The sequence below is a fragment of the Rhineura floridana genome, chromosome 4 (assembly GCF_030035675.1).
Source record: "Rhineura floridana isolate rRhiFlo1 chromosome 4, rRhiFlo1.hap2, whole genome shotgun sequence".
Lineage (NCBI taxonomy): Eukaryota > Metazoa > Chordata > Lepidosauria > Squamata > Rhineuridae > Rhineura > Rhineura floridana.
This window is the reverse complement of record NC_084483.1, coordinates 150,276,362-150,291,404: the sequence shown is the minus strand read 5'-3', so window position 1 is coordinate 150,291,404 and position 15,043 is coordinate 150,276,362. Positions and strand designations below refer to the sequence as shown.

Below are 15,043 nucleotides of genomic sequence, written 5' to 3'. Positions count from 1 at the left end.
ATTTCAAATGAGTTGATTTATCTGCTTTTTTCACTGTTCAACTTTCACATCCATACAGAGATTGGGAATACCATGGTCTGAATGATCCTGACTTTAGTGTTCAGTGATACATCTTTGCATTTGAGGATCTTTTCTAGTTCTCTCATGGCTGCCCTCCCCAGTCCTAGCCTTCTTCTGATTTCTTGACTGTTGTCTCCATTTTGGTTAATGACTGTGCCAAGCAAGGTATTGATAATCCTTGACAAATTCAATGTCCTCACTGTCAACTTTAAAGTTACATAAATCTTCTGTTGTCATTACTTTAGTCTTGACGTTCAGCTGTAGTCCTGATTTTGTGCTTTCCTCTTTAACTTTCATCAGCATTTGTTTCAAATCATTACTGGTTTCTGCTAGTAGTATGGTATCATCTTCATATCTTAAATTATTGATATTTCTCCCTCCAATTTTCACACCTCTTTCATTTTGGTCCAATCCCACTTTATAAAATTTACCTTTTCCCCCTCTGCAGTAGCACATTGTTGTGCTCAGAAATTTTTTTCTCACCATGCTGCCTGCTGGCCTCCTGCGGTATTGCAGTTCTGGATTAGTACAAAAGCATCTCTGCTGATCTTATGGGCATCGTAATGGGATAAGGCACAGCAGCGGGATAGGCCACTGGCATGTTTAAAACCCTGCATATGGATCCCAATAGTCAGCTGTTTAGCAACCCGATTGTTCTGTTGGAAGGAAAAAAAATAAGAATCCTGACAAGATGAACCTGAGACATGAGTAACGGATTTTATGGGACATTCAAAGGGGTAGTGAATATCAGGATTTATTAATCCAAGTACATTCCTGGGACCTCCTGGTGAAGGGAGGGTAGTAGTAGTAGTAGTAGTCTTAACCCTGTGTCCTTCCCCATCATAGCCAAAAATGCAGAAAGACTTTAAGGAGCCCTCACTCCTCAACAAGAGCTAGGTGTTCATGAGCTACTCACCTCAGCTTTGACACACTGCAAGGAAATCCCAATAGCTTGTAATAAAGAGGGATCTATCTATGTATTTATCTTGTCACATTTGTGTTTAGTCACCTCAACAATGTGAGCTGGTCATTGTGTGGATGGAAGACAGCATACAAAGCCTACATACCTACGCCACCTTTGATTCCATGGAAGACAGACCAGGATATAGTAAAATAAATATACAGCCCTTCCTACAAAGAGTTCAGGAAGGTATGTGTGGTATCTTCCCATTGTATAATGCCTCACGTTTAAGGTGCTTAATATTTAAAAGTAAGACAACTCTGTGACATTGACTCGGCTGAAAGACAATGACTTGTCTAGGACTATCGTGCAAGCTTCATGACACAGAGTATTTGAACTTGCTTTCCTACATCCAAACCCAACTTTCTACTAAGTGTACTATTTCTTTATTAAATCATATCCTGCATGTCATCAATGATCGCAAGGCTAACTATGTTTAAAAAAAACAATTTTAAAAATTATTTATAGCAACAATACACCAAAGCAGCCACAAAACACTAAAATGGCAGATAAAAAGGATAAGCACAAACAACTGTAAAAGTAATTTAACCGTACAGCTCCTAACAATTCAGACCGCTTCAGTAAGGGAGCAGCAAGGTCACATGTGGTTTTGTATGTTATGTCTAGAACACAACATTTGCATGAGTACACCTGAATTATGTTTAACAGATATGTGGGGCTGAGGGCAACAGCTAATTAGAATCAACAGAGGGAGCAAACAGGGACCATCATCTGTTCTAGAACATCTGGGCCATGTAGGAAAAAAATCCCTAATAGCCTCTGCCAAGCAGCTTTTGGTGTTTATTCTTTCTTTAGTGGGCATCTTAGTTCCAGTTCTTCCAAATCCCTAATTTGCTGGAAATACTTATACTTCAGACCTCTACTAAGCTAAATCAAGATAGGAAATGCATAGATATTGAGAAATTGCCCTAGAGGCAACCAAATTAGCACTTCTCCTTCCAATTCACACAGAGCTTCTGCAGTCAGTGAATACTTGAGGAACTAGTAGGGCCTCCACCTTTTTCTACTTACTTGATCTCTGTCCTTGTTCAGTCTCTCCTCCAACTCCAAGGCCAACTGCAGAAGCCAATGTTGCACCTACAAACAACATTTCTGCAGTTTGTTATTGTCTTAGGAAAATGTTCAATATGCTATAAATAAAAACCAAAATACGCAAAGAACATTCACGGAACATTTCAGATGGAAGACCAACAAGAACAACAACAAAAAAGCTTTCAAATCTCTAAATCATCAAAAACGTTGTCATGGAATAATTAAATTGCAGGAGCAAGTAGTTACAGAATCCTTGTAGGGCAGAACATTTGAGCTAGATGCCAAAACAGAACAAGGATCGCAGTACACACAGGGATCATGAATCAAGGGGCTATTAGGCACTCTCTTCCTATTGATGGAACTCTCCAATAACCTTGTTATTGACTATTTCAGATCAAAGTGTTTGATGCTCTAACATGATAACCACAGTGGGTTTGAGCCAGAGAAAGAGAACAGCAATATGTGCTGTCTTTCTCTATTAGTCCTGTTCTCAAGACAGGCTTGGTTCAGTTCTCTGGCACTAACTTACCTGCTTCTGAGTAACTAAAGCTGTTTTTCCATGAAAATTCTTACTGCAGCCAATGGATTTGGGCAATTGTCTAGGTTTCACTGGCTCATGCTCAGTCCCTCTGCACAAGTCATACAACCAGGAGCTGCAAAGTATATTATGGAAACACAAGTAAATAAGTGGTTCCAAGGTTGGAAATGTTATCTATTTACTTAGAGACATCCAATGCATATGACACCAACACAAGAATCAATTTAGACCGGGGACAAATCCAAGAGTTAGATTTTAAAGAGCATACATGCATGGCAAATGGAGAGCTCCCTATCATAAACTTCTCTGCCACTTAACATCACTTCTGAATGTACACTAATGTATAAACTTTATTGAGTGGCTATTAGCAAAAACCTGCAAAGTGAGCTAGGGTCCTATGCACTCCCAGGAAGATTTAAAACAATAAAACTGTTTTGCTGGGTGGCCATTCTCAGATCCTGGTAGATCAGCTTAAATGTTTTTGCAGTCAAAAGACTGTTGGGGATATAATCCACTACATCAGTGGTTCCCAACCTGGGGGGCTGCGAAGTAATCCAGAGGGGGTTGTGAACAGTAAAGAAATGAATTATTTATTAATTTTTTTAAAAAGTCTTCACTCCTTCTACACTGTCTGCTTTCCACTGCCGCTGCAGATGACACCTTCCCCTTGCTACTAACAAGAGGGGAGGCCTTTTGCTGAAGCGCCAGAGCATCTTTCAGGCGCACTAAGGGCAGGCATCTGCCTATAAAATACATGGCAGATGCCAAAGGAGACTGAGGGTGGAGCTACCAGAAAGAAGAGGGGATTACTATCACTGATTCCTGTCTCCTTGCACTGCCGCTCCTGGCAACGCCCTTGCTTAGAATGAGAGGAGAGGGCTTTTTGTGAAGCAAAAAGAAGCAGGCCTGCAAAGAAAGGCTGCTTTCCCACTTCCTTCCTGGCAGCCAGCCTGCCTCCGTGGGGGGAGGGGGTCACAAAAAAATTTCAGTTTATAAAGGGGGTCCCATGCTCATAAAGGTTGGGAACCACTGCACTACATCATACTGTCTGGTGAATAAAGCCCCTACAGAGAGATGATTGTTTAGCTTCTATAACAGCCATATTGGGTTAATGGGTTCAGAGAAAGTCTATTATTTGTTGACTAACTTTGATAAATATGTAATTACTAGACAACCTTGTCTACCACAGAAGCAAAAAAAACTAGAAGCAAATATGTTAAATCAATTGCATCTTCCTTCCACTGGGGGCCACCAACAGAAGGGCATTATAGAGTGAAACAACAGTCTCTCTTATATTATATACCTGCCAACAGAAGACATCTCCTATGCATCTGATGAAATGGATGCTATACTTTCAAAGCTTATAAATCTGTCAATCTTTAAATCTTTACAAGTTTCTCTGCTTTTTTTGCTGCGACTAACATAGCTACCCCTATGGAATTTGTACAGTAAATACATAATACTTGTTTTCCTTTTGTTATTTTGCCATCTTGAATTTTATTTCATTGCAATGACTGAAGTTGGCTATTTTAAACGGCACATGTTTCAATCTTCCTTAAACCTTGTAGATGTGTATTTGCATAAAGCAGATAAAACAACACATGGAAAGATTGCCTTTTAATGCCTCTGTTTCAAGTTCTTGAAATTAGACTAAGAACTCAAGATAGACTCTGTCCTGAGCAGAATCCTCAGCATTCATGAGCAAACCCTTAAGGAACCTAAATATAGAGAGACCAGAGTGAGATGCTTACCCAGTCTTCTCTCCAAAGTGTGTCTGAAGCTGTGATTCACTAAACTGGATCAGCTGTCCGACATACTCCACTCCCAGAAGTTCAGTGATAGAGCTACCTAGCTTTCCTCCAAGATTGCGGCTATACGATAAAAGAAAAACAGTCATATGGAGAAAGGCAGAAATGTTCAGACTCCTGTTCCTGTATACCAGATAGCAGAAAGTATATAGATAAGTATGAAAAGAAGAGGGATGTAAAATGTGGCTTCATGACACAAGCAGTTAAAGCACCCTGACAGAGCAAGGAATTAATAAGTAGTTTCTTCTTTACCTACTCTAGTATAGGCAAGAGAAGACCCCAACTGGAAAGGTATCACTCAAAAAATGTATCACCACCCCCAGAGCTGGTGCCAAAGGGTGGCCGGGTCAGGCACTGGCTGAGGGCCCATGAAGGGCCCCTTCTTAGGGTATGGGGGTAGTGCTCTCCTTCCGCGATCCTCGGCAGGATCGACCTCCAACCTGGCCACAGATTGCAGAGACGGAGCTCCCAGCCCCTGCCACAGACCGTGCGGGGCTGCGGCACCTGCCCACTCCACCTACCTCTCCTCCCTTTCTGTGAATGCCCTGCGTGCTATGCATGCAGCTGCCATCAACCAAGATGGCAGAGGGGATATTAGCCCCTTAAGAGAAACCTCCATTGCCATCTTGGTTGATGGCAGCAACCCGCACACCCATCTCGCAAGGCATTCACAGAAAGAAGAGGTAGGTGGAGCAGTCCCGTACGATTGGGGGGGGGCTGGGAGCAGGGGGCCCGGGGCAGGCTCGTGCCCAAGGGTCCAGTCACGCCTGGTGCTGGCCCTGAGCACCACTCATTCCTTGGAATTCATTAGGCCTGAACATTTCCAGTCCAGTGCCTAATAATTTGAGGCTGGCATCTAAAAGCAGATGCCAGCACAAGGCAAGAATTGGGTACAAACATTAATATGGTTCCCCAAACTCTGCTGCTGGGATCCAGGAATTATTCTAGACGTACTGCCAACTGTCATCTCTCTTGCTAGAGACATTTCTAACCTCCGTTTTTATAATTTAGTTACCCTTCATCTTATGCTTACAGCATGCACACTATTCACCAAAGCAATAAGATGCAGAAAAAAATATGAATACAGTCTCCCATGGGATTTATAGAAGTAGATTGTCTATTTTACATACATGTTGCTGATTGGCATCTTGCTAAAGAGCTGAGGGACAGAACCCTGTGACACCAATGTCTGACGATTAGGCTTGTTGAGGCCACAGGCCAGTTTTGCTAACACCTAGAATAAAGAGAGTACCAATTTAGGATGCTTGGGTTTCTGAGTTTTATGGGTCTTCCAACATATATCTGGTCTACTAGAGTCTATTATGTCAGGTTAGAGAAAAAACTGAATACATAAACACTAAAAGTAACGTGCTGATAGCTCATGTTCTCAAAATTCCAAAAGTTAAAAGAAAACATATTCTATTTTCTTTTCCAAACCTCATCCGTGCTTTTGTGTGTGTGTTATGTGCCTTCAAGTCGATTAGGACTTATGGCGACTCTATGAATCAGTGACCTCCAATAGCGTTTGTTATAAACCACCCAGTTCAGAGCTTTTAAGTTCAGGTCTGTGGCTTCCTTTCAACAAGCCTTTGAAGTAGAGACCTTATCCCAGACTGCATCTGTGTTGGAATTGCTTCCTGAGATGTTTTTTAAGCTTTGTGTTTTTTTTAAAAAATGTTTTTAAATATATTTTGTTTTAATATGTTTTTAAATATGTCTTGTTTCAATATATATTAATGTCTGTTTTTATGATTTTTACAGTGTTTTAAATGTTTTTGTTTGCCTCACTGGGCTCCAACTGGGAGCAAGGACGGGATATAAATCTAATTAATGTTGTTATGTGCCTTCAAGTCGATTACGACTTATGGCGACTCTATGAATCAGCGGCCTCCAACAGCATCTGTCATGAACCACCCTGTTCAGATCTTGTAAGTTCAGGTCTGTGGCTTCCGTTATGGAATCAATCCATCTCTTGTTTGGCCTTCTCTTTTTCTACTCCTTTCTGTTTTTCCCAGCATTATTATCTTTTCTAATGAATCATGTCTTCTCATGATGTGTCCAAAGTATGATAACCTCAGTTTCATCATTTTAGCTTCTAGTGATAGTTCTGGTTTAACTTGTTCTAACACCCAATTATTTGTCTTTTTCGCGGCCCATGGGAGGCACAAAGCTCTCATCTGTATACCCTGTACCAGTTTGATATTTCCAGCAAGCAAGTAGAGGCCCATAGCAAGATATTATAGCCTTATGTTAAGCATAGATTTAGAAGGTATTTGTTAGTGAGCCTGAGGGTTTGTATTTCCCCTTTCAGGCCCCTGCATTTCATAAGCACCTGAAAGCCTAAGTCAAGGGCATGATGACCTGCCCAGTACCTTGTTAGAGAGGCATCAAAGGAGCCCAATTAGGCATATATCCAAGAATATGTTATCAGTAAGGTGTTTTATAGATGATTTAAGTCTAGGTTATACTCCCAAGGACGACGGTTAATGAGCGGTTGCTTGTTAGTATAGCCAGGTGGATAAGTCAAAGGACGGTCAATGATGGGAGTTGCTTGTTAGCAGAGATATATGGCCAACATATAGCTTGCCAAAGAAGTGCCAGGGAGTTTCCATATAGTTTTTTAGCAATTAGTTTGCTTTTGAAGATGTTCTGTGAAAAGGTCAGAATAGCCAATTATAGGTAACAGGTGCCATGATGCAATGTATTGATGCCTTAAAGTCATCATTTGTGTATGTAATCTTGCCAATATTGTATGTAATCATGCCAATACCACGTGCTAGTTTCAATACTATAAAAGTGTTGCGTGTGCCCCAATGGGGTGTTCAGTCTGACACGAGCTACTGCAGAGCTGTGTGGCTGTTCCACTTTTATTGGGCTACTTGGCTGTATGCTTGTAAGTTACTCAATAAATTTTAACTCTTTGTAAGCAAATCTCTTGTCTGCATCTCATCTCTGGTAACCCAAAACAACCTGGAGGTAAACATCATCCAACACCACATTTCAAATGAGTTGATACTTCTCTTATCCACTTTTTTCACTGTCCAACTTTCACATCCATACACAGAGATTGGGAGTACCATGGTTTGAATGATCCTGACTTTATTGTTCAGTGATACATCTTTGCATTTGAGGATCTTTTCTAGTTCTCTCTTAGCTACCCTCCCCAGTCCGAGCCTTCTTCTGATTTCTTGACTGTTGTCTCCGTTTTGGTTAATGAGTGTGCCAATGTATTGATACTCCTTGAAAAGTTGTATGTCATCACTGTCAACTTTAAAGTTACATAAATCTTTTGTTGTCATTACTTTAGTCTTCTTGAAGTTCAGCTGTAGTCCTGCTTTTGTGCTTTCCTCTTTATCTTTCATCAGCATTCGTTTCAAATCATTACTGGTTTCTCTAGTAGTATGATATCGTCTGAATATCTTAAATTATTGATATTTCTCTCTCCAGTTTTCACATTTCCTTCATCTTGGTCCAATCCCACTTTCCTTGTGATATGTTCTGCATAGACATTAAACAAATGGGGTGATAAAATACACCCCTGTCTTACACCCTTTCCGATTGGAAATCAATCAGTTTCTCCATATTCTGTCCTTACAGTAGCCTCTGGTCCAGAGTATAGGTTGCACATCAGAACAATCAGATGCTGGACTTCCCAGGAGGATTGCTCCGCTTGTGACTGCCTCTGAGACGAGCTCCCGTCTCAGAGGAAGCTTTTTCAGTTTTAAAACCAGTCAGAAGAATTTTTTGACTGGTAAAAACTTTCTCCCAGGCAAGGGAGAAACGAAGAGATCACCCACAGAAGCTTCGTTGTGTTTGTTGGGGACTGGAATTCATCAGGATCACCTATGAACGAAGGTGTAGCCAGCAGTGGACGGAGTCAGGGAATTCAAGCAAGCTCAAACTGACTAAGCGAGACTTTTTTTTTCTTTAAAGAAAAACGGATTCTAACAGGCAAGCATTCTTCTGTCTACTCCTATCATCTTATTATTGTTACAGTAAAAGAGATTTGTTATAAAATCAGCAACAAAGAATCCCTGGGTGAGTTATACCTTTCTCTTTTATACACGGAATTAAGGAAGAAGAAAATCGAAATAGCTTATCTTTGTTTTTGTTGCAAAAAGCTGGCATGGAATTGAGCATTATAAAGATATAAACGGATGAGGGGCATCTAATCTGAGGAGGAAAATCTGATTAATATGAACATTTGAGTACTATTTGTCTGGGACTATTTTTTCTGGTCTACTTTATTTTGACGAATCTGCTTATTCTTTATGCCACTAATTATTTTGATGCTGTGAACTAAATTTGTTTTGCACTCTTGGTAACATAAGAGATAAGGCAGTCTGTCTAGAAGATGACGTCAACAGGCTTGGAATATTAACTCCTTTGTTGCTGGGAAAAGAAATAAATTGCTCTTTGCTTGAGAATAGTGGCTATATTGGAAATTGAAGGGGATTTTTTTTCCCGGTCTTAAGAATGACAATCAAGAAAGTGGCCGAGACCCTGGATGTACAGGAAGGGGTTTTCTCTCTAAACATGTTTCAGAAAATAATGGATGAGATTAAGATAACGAAACAAGAATTGAGACAGGGCAGACAAGAGATGAAAATTGAATTTGGCAAAATGAAACAGGAGTTGAAAGAAATAAAGGATTCTATGGGAAAAGAAGATATAACTGGACAAGCAACAGAAGATGAAAGAAAAATTAAAGGGAAGGTGCAAGTCCTGGAGATTGGAATAGATATATAAAATGTGGAATTGGAAAAAGATTTGGATTTTATAGCTGTGATGGATCCTAGTGACAAAGATTATTGCTTGGAATTCAGCGCTGTCCCTGAAGGAATTGGTGAAGGTATCAGAGATAAATTTATCAATGTTTCAAAAAAATTTCTGGACTGGAATGATCTGATGGAACCTGAGACAGAGAAAGTTTATAGAATTAATTCCAGATATGTGACAATGGAAAAACTCTCAAGAGATGTGCTAGTGCACCCCGTAAAAAAGAAGAACAGAGATATGACTTTACAACAATATTTCAGTAACACAGTCAGAATTCATGGCAAGAAAATATTTGTGATGAAGGAAATTCCTATCAGACTCTTACTATATGACTATGACAGCAGAATTATGTGTGCAAGGATGGACGATGGAAGATGGAACTAACACTGATAATGGAAGAATAGCTGTTGAAACTACTGGATTTACTAGACTTGAATAGATGGATTAATTGACATGTCTATTTGGAGAAAAATCGATAGATATATTTCTCAAGGACTGGAAACCTCTCTTTGACTTTTTGTGGAAAGAATAAAATGATATGATGTTAATGAGATTTAATGATTAACCAAGATAACCACTGGAGGAAAGTGATTTTGTAATATATTAAGGGACAGGTTTGTTATACTATAGACCAATAGCTGATTTATGACAAATCGGAAGTCAATATTTTTTATTGTATTAGTTATTAATTTGTTTTTTTCTTTTTGTTTTGTTTCTGAAATCTTGAATAAAAATTTATATTAAAAAAAAGAACAATCAGATGCTGTGGCACCCCCATTTCTTTTAAAGCATTCCATGGATTTTTGTGATCTATACTATCAAAGGCTTTGCTGTAATCTATAAAGCACAGGGTGATTTCTTCTGAAATTCCTTTGTCCATTCCATTATCCAACATATGTTTGCAATATGATCTCTGGTACCTCTTCCCTTTCTAAATCCAGCTTGGACATCTGGGATTTCTCGCTCCATATATGGTAAGAGCCCTTCCTGTAGAAACCTGAGCATTACTTTACTTGCATGGGATATTAAGGCAATAATTCAATAATTACTGCATTCCCTGGGATCCCCTTTCTTTGGAATTGGTATGTATATTGAACGCTTCCAGTCTATGGGCCATTGTTTTATTTTCCGACAAATTTTTGTCAAAATTTGGACAGATTCAGTCTCAGTAACTTGTAGCAACTCTATTGGTATGCCATCTGTTCCTGGTGATTTGTTTCTTTCAAGTATTTTGAGAGCAGCTTCTACCTCACATTCTAAAATTTCTGGTTCTTCATTATACAGTTCCTCCATCAATGAATCTGTCATTCTTGCATCTTTTTTATATAGTTCTTCAGTGTATTGCTTCCATCTTCCTTTTATTTTATCTTGTATTGGTTTAAATTTTTCTTTAATTTCTCTAATCTTTTGGAGTAGGGCTCTTGTTCTACCTTTTTATTATCCTCTTCTGTTTCTGTACGATAACTATTGTAATAGTTCTCTTTGTCCTATCTCCTTTTGCTTTCCTTCTCTTTAACCATTTTAAGAGTTTCTTCAGTCATCCACTGAGGTCTTTCTCTCTTTTTAGCTAGAGGTATTGTCATTTTGCATTCTTCCCTGATAATGTCTCTGACTTCACTCTATAGTTCTTGTGGTTGTCTTTCAACTAAGTTTAAAGTCTCAAATCTGTTCATTATTTGATCTTTATATTCTTCTGGGATGTTATTTAAATTGTATTTTGGCATTACGATTGCTTTGTTGTTGTTCTTTAGCTTAACTCTGATTTTCGATATTACCAGTTCATGATCTGTACCGCAGTCTGCTCTTGGTCTTGTTTTTGCAGAATGTATGGAACTTCTCCATCTTCTGCTACCAATTATATAATCCATTTGATTCCTCTATTGACCATTTGGTGATGTTGACGCGTACTTTCTTTGGTTCATGCTTCTCACATTACATGTTCTTATTGTGTACATCGTACAACCCTGGACTCTCCTTTCACATCTGTGCACATCAACCTCTGGGCTTTCATTTGGCTTTGACCCAAATTGCAACATGACCCAAATTGCAACATTAGTCACAGCACTACTTGTACTTGTCCATTGTTCTTCCATGGTAGCTTGCTGAGTGCCATCTGTCTCATCTTCCACCACTATCTCATGTTGCATTTTGGATAGTCTATTCATAGGGTTTTCATGGTAAGAGGTATTCAGAGGTGGTTCACCATTGCCTTCTTCCGAGTATGGATGCATCTTAGTCTGATGTCTCAGCTTTGACCATTCCACCTTGGGTGCCCCTGCTAGAAGTCTAGCCTCTTGGTCTAGACTCCTGACGGCATTGCTCTCAGCTTCTTCAACACTCTCAAACCCCCTCACCACATTAAGGTGTGCAACCACGTTGAGGTGCACATCCATGCTTTCAGAAAGGAATGATTCAAAATTATATGAAGCTAGACATTGCATTTGTGGGTCTAGAAGGATAGAAAATCTCCCTTTCACTCTGAGGTCTTGGTTTTTCCACTCAAACAAGTATTGCATGCTATTGAATTTCTTTGGATATGCCATCTCCCATCTTGAACCACAAATCCACAGCCACACGATGGACCACCTGAATGAAACTCTTGGACCATCAGTTTGAGAACCTCTGATTTCATCAGTTAAATAACCGAATAACTCAACTGGCTAGCCTCACTTCTATCTATGACGCTTAAGAGAGGATCATTCTGAATATGAGTTCCTGCTAATCCTGCTGTGGTTTATATGTTAAAGTCTTCCTTCTGTCACATCATCTGATCTCACATTCTGGAAATGTTCATAAAAAGAGGTTTTACTAAAATCAGATTAGTGACTATATTTATTTCAGTTATTCAGTCTCACCCTATTCTTTCATTTATGTTTTCTGTGCCATGTCACAGTATTAATCTGTTTTGGTGCAGATTCCACTTAATACAGAGCAACTAAGATGTACATTGCTTTAGCAGTGCTGAGTTCAAAACAAAAACCATGCTCATCTTACACGCACCTTGTTGTGAGAAATTCCAACAGAACACCTAAATCCAGTAACAGATTCCACAGCTGCCCTCATTTCTTCCATAATGACAGCTCCCACCGTCAGCTGCAGCTCTGGATTGCTGGGATCTCCAAAAGGTAGTGACTCAAGCCACTGGTGCAAACCCTGCTGCCGCAGTTCTTCTAAAAGGGAACACAGAGCAGGTATTTTGGTTGTCATGGCAAAGCAACAGGATAGGAACTACAAAATCATGTGGTACTGTAAAGCATCTGGAAAAGAAGAAACAAGCCAGAAAGTACATTTACAAGTGCATCTTTGATCAGATAAGTCCACTCCTTTTTTTAAAAAAAATGGAAAGCAGCAGCTCAACTTGTAGAAAAGGGTTATCATGAATACTGCAGGGCAAGCGAGCAAATGGATGACAAAAAAAGATACTTCTCTGTCTAGGGCACTTGTCACAAGCTAAATGTGCTCTGCTATCATGTTCATTACTTCCCAAGGCCACAGTTCTGATTTTTCACTATCCCGTCTAACCTTTGGCACCCTCATATGAATACTGAAGCAAAGACAAAAAGAAAAATATCTGGTAAACCTGGGATTCATGGATTGGTTCCACACCTTCATTGTGCTCTTCTGTAGGCACAAAGGTTTCAGACCGAATATCCTCTCCATAAAATATAATCCAAGCAGGATTAAGAGCAAGGCCAAATGAAGCAAAAAAGTGAACTAGCGTGTCAGAAGCCATGCGGTACCTTTGTCGCCTGTATTTTCTTCTGCTGCAAGGTGATCTGGCAATCCCTGGATGTAGGTAGTTGCCAACTGCCCTGCTACAACAGGCTGTCCTTTCATCTTCTGAAGTCTTTCTTGCACAGCACTAGTCAAGTCCATGTAGGCCTCATCAATGCTAGCACGTTCAATCACAGCAAAGCGTGACATCACTTCCATCACCTCCACACTGGCTTCTCGGTACCTACATAGGAAAGGGACTAAAATAATGCTCCAATATTCCCATTACATCTTCTAATTCAGGTGGCTAATTAGCAGTCAGAGACCAAGAGTATCAGTAGTAGTATTTTTCTCAATAGAGGTAACAAGACTATCTTACATATTACAGATAGAGGAACATAGGAAGCTGTCACCACTGGTCTATCTAGATCAATATTGTCTATACTGACTGGCAGTGGCTCTCCAGCATTTCAAGGCAGGAGTCTCTCTCAGCCCCACCTGGATATGCCAGGGATTGAACCTGGGACCTCCTGCATGCATTGGGCCCAGTTCACTACATTCAGAAGAAAGAGTTATGCAATTGGACAGTTCAATTTGCAAAGAACTATTAATTTTAAATCTAGAGAGCCTGCTGCCTGAAGACCCAGACTAAACAAACTGTATCCAGATTAAAGGTATAGGTAAAGGTATCCCCGCTCTTGTAGTGCGAGTCGTTTCCGACTCTTAGGGTGACGTCCTGCGACGTTTACTAGGCAGACCATATATATGGGGTGGGATTGCCAGTTCCTTCCCCGGCCTTTCTTTACCCCCCAGCGTATGCCGGGTACTCATTTTACCGACCACGGATGGATGCAAGGCTGAGTGGACCTCGACCCCTTTTACCGGAGATTCGACTTCCTCCTTTCGTTGGAATCGAACTCTGGCCATGAGCAGAGCTTCGGCTGCGTTACCGCCGCTTACCAAAGCATGCTTCCTAAAACTTTCCAGAAAGCAAACCTAAGCCCCAAAGCAGAGAACGTATCACAAGCACCACTGCTCAGTAACAACCTTGAACCCTTTTTTGTTTCAAAGCACAATCATCTACACAAGAGAAGCTGCAAGTGATGATCAATCCCAGGCTTACTTGGTGAGATCTGCTTTGCCATGGGCCTCCGGTACTCGAGCTAACAGGAGATCTGAACACAGCTTCTTTGCATCAGCAGCCCACATGTTTCTGGTAACTCCAAAAGCACGAGCTTCATAGCTCACAGCAATTATCCTGAGTTGGATGAGAGGAAAAGTATTAGCCAATAAGTTATGGGCAAAGACATGGAAGGCATTCACCAATTCAGCCAATTTTTTTTTAGTTTAGCATTAGATAATGGGTCTTCAACAAGCTAACATATCTTAAAACAAATGACACATATGGGCCACATTCACACAATACATTTTCCCACTATTATTCCACTTTAAACAGTCATGGCTTCCCCCAAAGAATCCTGGGAAGTGTAGTTTGTGAAGGGTGCTGAGAGTTGTTAGAAGACTCCTATTCTCTTCACAGAGCTACAGTTCTCAGAGTGGTTTAACAGTCAGTCCCTCTTCCCAGAGAACTGTAGCTGTAAGAGGGGAACAGGGTCCTCCTAATAACTCTCAGCGCCCTTCACAAACTATACTTCACAGGATTCTTTTGGGGAAGCCATGACTGTTTAAAGTGGAATAAATGTATGGTGTGAATGTGAACACAGATTAGTTAAAGTGTGAGGAGGGTTTTCCTTCCACATCATAATAATCTTTTATCCACCTTAAGAGGAGATTCATACCTAAAGGTTTTCAGAGAATATTGAGGGGTAGGGCGAAAACTATAAATCACTAGTGTTTGGGGAATGGCTTATGGAATGCAAGGTGCAAACTGGGACTGGAAATAGGGAGTTGGTTATTGTATAATCACTTGGGGAAGTGGATTCCATTATGCTACATTTAGTTTTCTCACCCCGAGAAGCAAGATCAGAAATACATATTACACAGACAACCACCAGGAACACATCCTATCAATTAAAGCCACGGGCCTGCACCCAAGGGGGTGGGAGAAAACAGGAACATAGGTCACAGGAAGTCAGTTCAGTTGGTTTAGGGTCCAGAGGACCCTTGGGA

The 15,043-nt window shown here is 40.3% G+C and overlaps 1 protein-coding gene across 5 annotated transcripts in view; it reads right to left on the bottom strand.

The window, feature by feature from the left end:
• The window catches only part of POLH (DNA polymerase eta), a 28,626-nt gene that overhangs the window by 4,541 nt on the left and 9,042 nt on the right, over nucleotides 1-15,043 (bottom strand). For 3 of the 5 annotated variants that reach the window (XM_061624800.1, XM_061624797.1, XM_061624799.1), the window contains exons 2-9: nucleotides 14,037-14,171; nucleotides 12,940-13,157; nucleotides 12,200-12,369; nucleotides 5,551-5,654; nucleotides 4,364-4,483; nucleotides 2,604-2,727; nucleotides 2,054-2,119; nucleotides 544-716 (exon numbers count right to left, since the gene is read on the bottom strand). In XM_061624800.1, coding sequence (XP_061480784.1) covers nucleotides 544-716; nucleotides 2,054-2,119; nucleotides 2,604-2,727; nucleotides 4,364-4,483; nucleotides 5,551-5,654; nucleotides 12,200-12,369; nucleotides 12,940-13,157; nucleotides 14,037-14,171 — 1,110 coding nt within the window. Of the gene's footprint in view, nucleotides 1-491; nucleotides 717-2,053; nucleotides 2,120-2,603; nucleotides 2,728-4,363; nucleotides 4,484-5,550; nucleotides 5,655-12,199; nucleotides 12,370-12,939; nucleotides 13,158-14,036; nucleotides 14,172-15,043 lie in introns of all 5 variants that reach the window. The other 2 variants (XM_061624798.1, XM_061624801.1) reach the window with 2 other exon arrangements.